We start from the raw sequence: 2,333 nt of genomic DNA on the forward strand, positions 1-2,333 counted from the left end.
ACTCTACCAGTTATTATTACATTGTTAACTTTTATACTTATATTTCCTATATACCTAGCCTAATAACAAGCCTACTATAGTTCCTACTATAATAAATATAGTACGTTTAGGGTTAGGGTTAAGGTAAATTAAATCGCTGTCGAATTCTTCCTTAGCTATAGCTATATTCCCTACTTCCTCTACCTTAAAAGCACCTTAATTTATCTTCCTAGCGTTATTAAATTGGAATTGTCTAAGCAGGGGATAGTCTTTCTAGTAGTAACCTTTCTAATAGTATACTCTACACTTATCTCTTTCTAATTATCTTAGCTCTTTAGTTACTTAAAATAATAAGCTATAATATAATAAGGAATAATTAAATCTACTAGTATAACCTCTGCCCCTTATTTAACCTTAACCTTAGTTTCCCCTTCTCCCCCTAGGTTCGTCTTTCCTCTTATATATAAGTATAGCAGTCTATATAGGGAGAGCAGTCTCTTACTTCTAAAGAAGGGTAATACAGCTCTTAAGGTCTTATTTATCTCGTAGATACTAGGTCTTTACATTCTACTATATAACATCGCTTAATAAGGCCAGGAGGAGTTACTCTTTAATATTATTATTAGTAAGTGCTCGAGATATTAAGGCTAGATTAATCTTAAATCAATTTAGTATATAAAGGAACTCGACAATTTATATCTTTATAGGGTTAAATATAGTGCTATAGAACTCCCTGCGAAGTCTAGAGATGTAAACCTTATTATTAGCCTTATTAAACTTCTTTATTCCTTCCTATATTCCCTAAATATTATACGCCTTTATTATCGCACGTATCTCTTCCTAACGATCGTTTCCTATCAAATTATAAATAATCTTATTTACTTCCCCCCTTCTTCTTCTCCCATTAGCTGAATTAACTTAAGCTGGGTCCTCTGTATCAGTGATAAAATCCCATCCTTCTGCCATAATTAGGGCTGCCTCGCAGGTGCGCTCCCAATCTGCGAAGTTGTCTCCATTGAAGATGGCAATTTTACCGGCCTTGTGATCGTATGTAGGCGTCGTTGAGGTTGAGGTAGGGGAGGTCATTTTGGGGGTCGATTTTCGAGTCAGGAGAGGTGTTGCTACCCGGGCTCATAACCTGTTGGAATTACAAGGTCATGGGGTCACAACGGAGGTATCTTGAGGGTCTAATTGATGATAGAGATGACGCAGACGATGAATATTGATTGATTCGTGATGCAGTAGATGCGGTTGATGTCTATATAGATTGCATGCGGACTTCGTCCTCGCAATGTGTCCAGAGCTTAGTCAGCATCTCTCGCTTAATTCTGACATCGTAGCTAGGGCCGAAACTGGCCTTATCAAGCCAGCGGATGCGGACGCGCCCTAGGCGTACGACAGGACACCCTTGGGCTTGCACTAGCTCTGAGATCGCAATGGCGAGGGCGTAGGGAACCTTTTCTTGTAAGAACCTGTTAAGGTTAACGCGTCGCAGATACCTCGTACGAAACTTGTTAAGGCCCTAAGGCCACCGCGAAGAACTTGTTAAGGCCCTGCCTAGAGAACTCGTTAAGGCCCCTCTACGAGGGCCTATCTGGTATCCGGTACACCCAGGTGACTCAGAAGAGGGTCTTAATAGGCGTGGTGCGCGCGACCTGGACGACAGCGACGCGACAGCGACGCGACGGCGACGCGACGGCGACGCGACGGCGACGCGACGGCGACGCGACGGCGACCAGACGGCTCGACGAGGTGGAAACACGGGTAAAGCTCTAGGCAGCGGAAACACAGGCCAGCTTCGACGGCCCCATGGCGTTCGACCAGGTGACTCACAGGAGGGTCTTAATAGGCGTGGTGCACGCAACCTGACGCGTATATATATATGGGGGAGGCTCTAAGGAAACACAGGCCAGTCGGACGAGGACTCAACAGTTAGAGACATAGGCCAGCTTATAAAAAGGGGGGATACAAGCTTAGTTAGTAGGAGAGGGGGAAGTAGGTTACCTGGCACGGGACCTAGTCTATAGCCCCCTCCTATAAGACACGGTCGGCCTATTATAAGGAGACTCTTATAGGCAACGCGAAACGGGAACTAGCAGTATATAGGGTGTTGCGCCCTTATACTACTACTAGCCTTCTATAGGGCGTAGTGCGTAATAGCCACTGCTGGCTCTAGGGACCTTATCCCTTAACTAGGCCCTAACCCCTAGTGCACCTAGTAGGTAGGTAGGATTACGTCCTAGCTAGAGAGACTACTATATAGCTTAAGAGAATGGATATACGTATTAGTATATTAATAAACGAAACCGTCCGTTTATAGGACGGTATACCGATAAGATATACTTATAGAGTAA

The 2,333-nt window shown here is 44.0% G+C and overlaps 1 protein-coding gene across 1 annotated transcript; it reads right to left on the minus strand.

Moving 5' to 3' along the window:
• Positions 1-742: 742 nt before the first annotated feature.
• Positions 743-1,231, minus strand: K441DRAFT_658035 (uncharacterized protein). Its single transcript, XM_067648275.1, has one exon. The coding sequence runs from the start codon at positions 1,063-1,065 to the stop codon at positions 898-900; it is 168 nt and encodes a 55-aa protein (XP_067505486.1). The 5' UTR covers positions 1,066-1,231; the 3' UTR covers positions 743-897.
• Positions 1,232-2,333: the final 1,102 nt, after the last annotated feature.

The sequence above is a fragment of the Cenococcum geophilum genome, assembly GCF_001692895.1.
Source record: "Cenococcum geophilum 1.58 unplaced genomic scaffold K441scaffold_15, whole genome shotgun sequence".
In the NCBI taxonomy this organism is placed as follows: domain Eukaryota; kingdom Fungi; phylum Ascomycota; class Dothideomycetes; order Gloniales; family Gloniaceae; genus Cenococcum; species Cenococcum geophilum.

Coding starts and splice junctions, on each gene's coding strand:
- K441DRAFT_658035 (XM_067648275.1), bottom strand. CDS start 1,065: ATGACCTCCCCTACCTCAACCTCAACGACGCCTACATACGATCACAAG.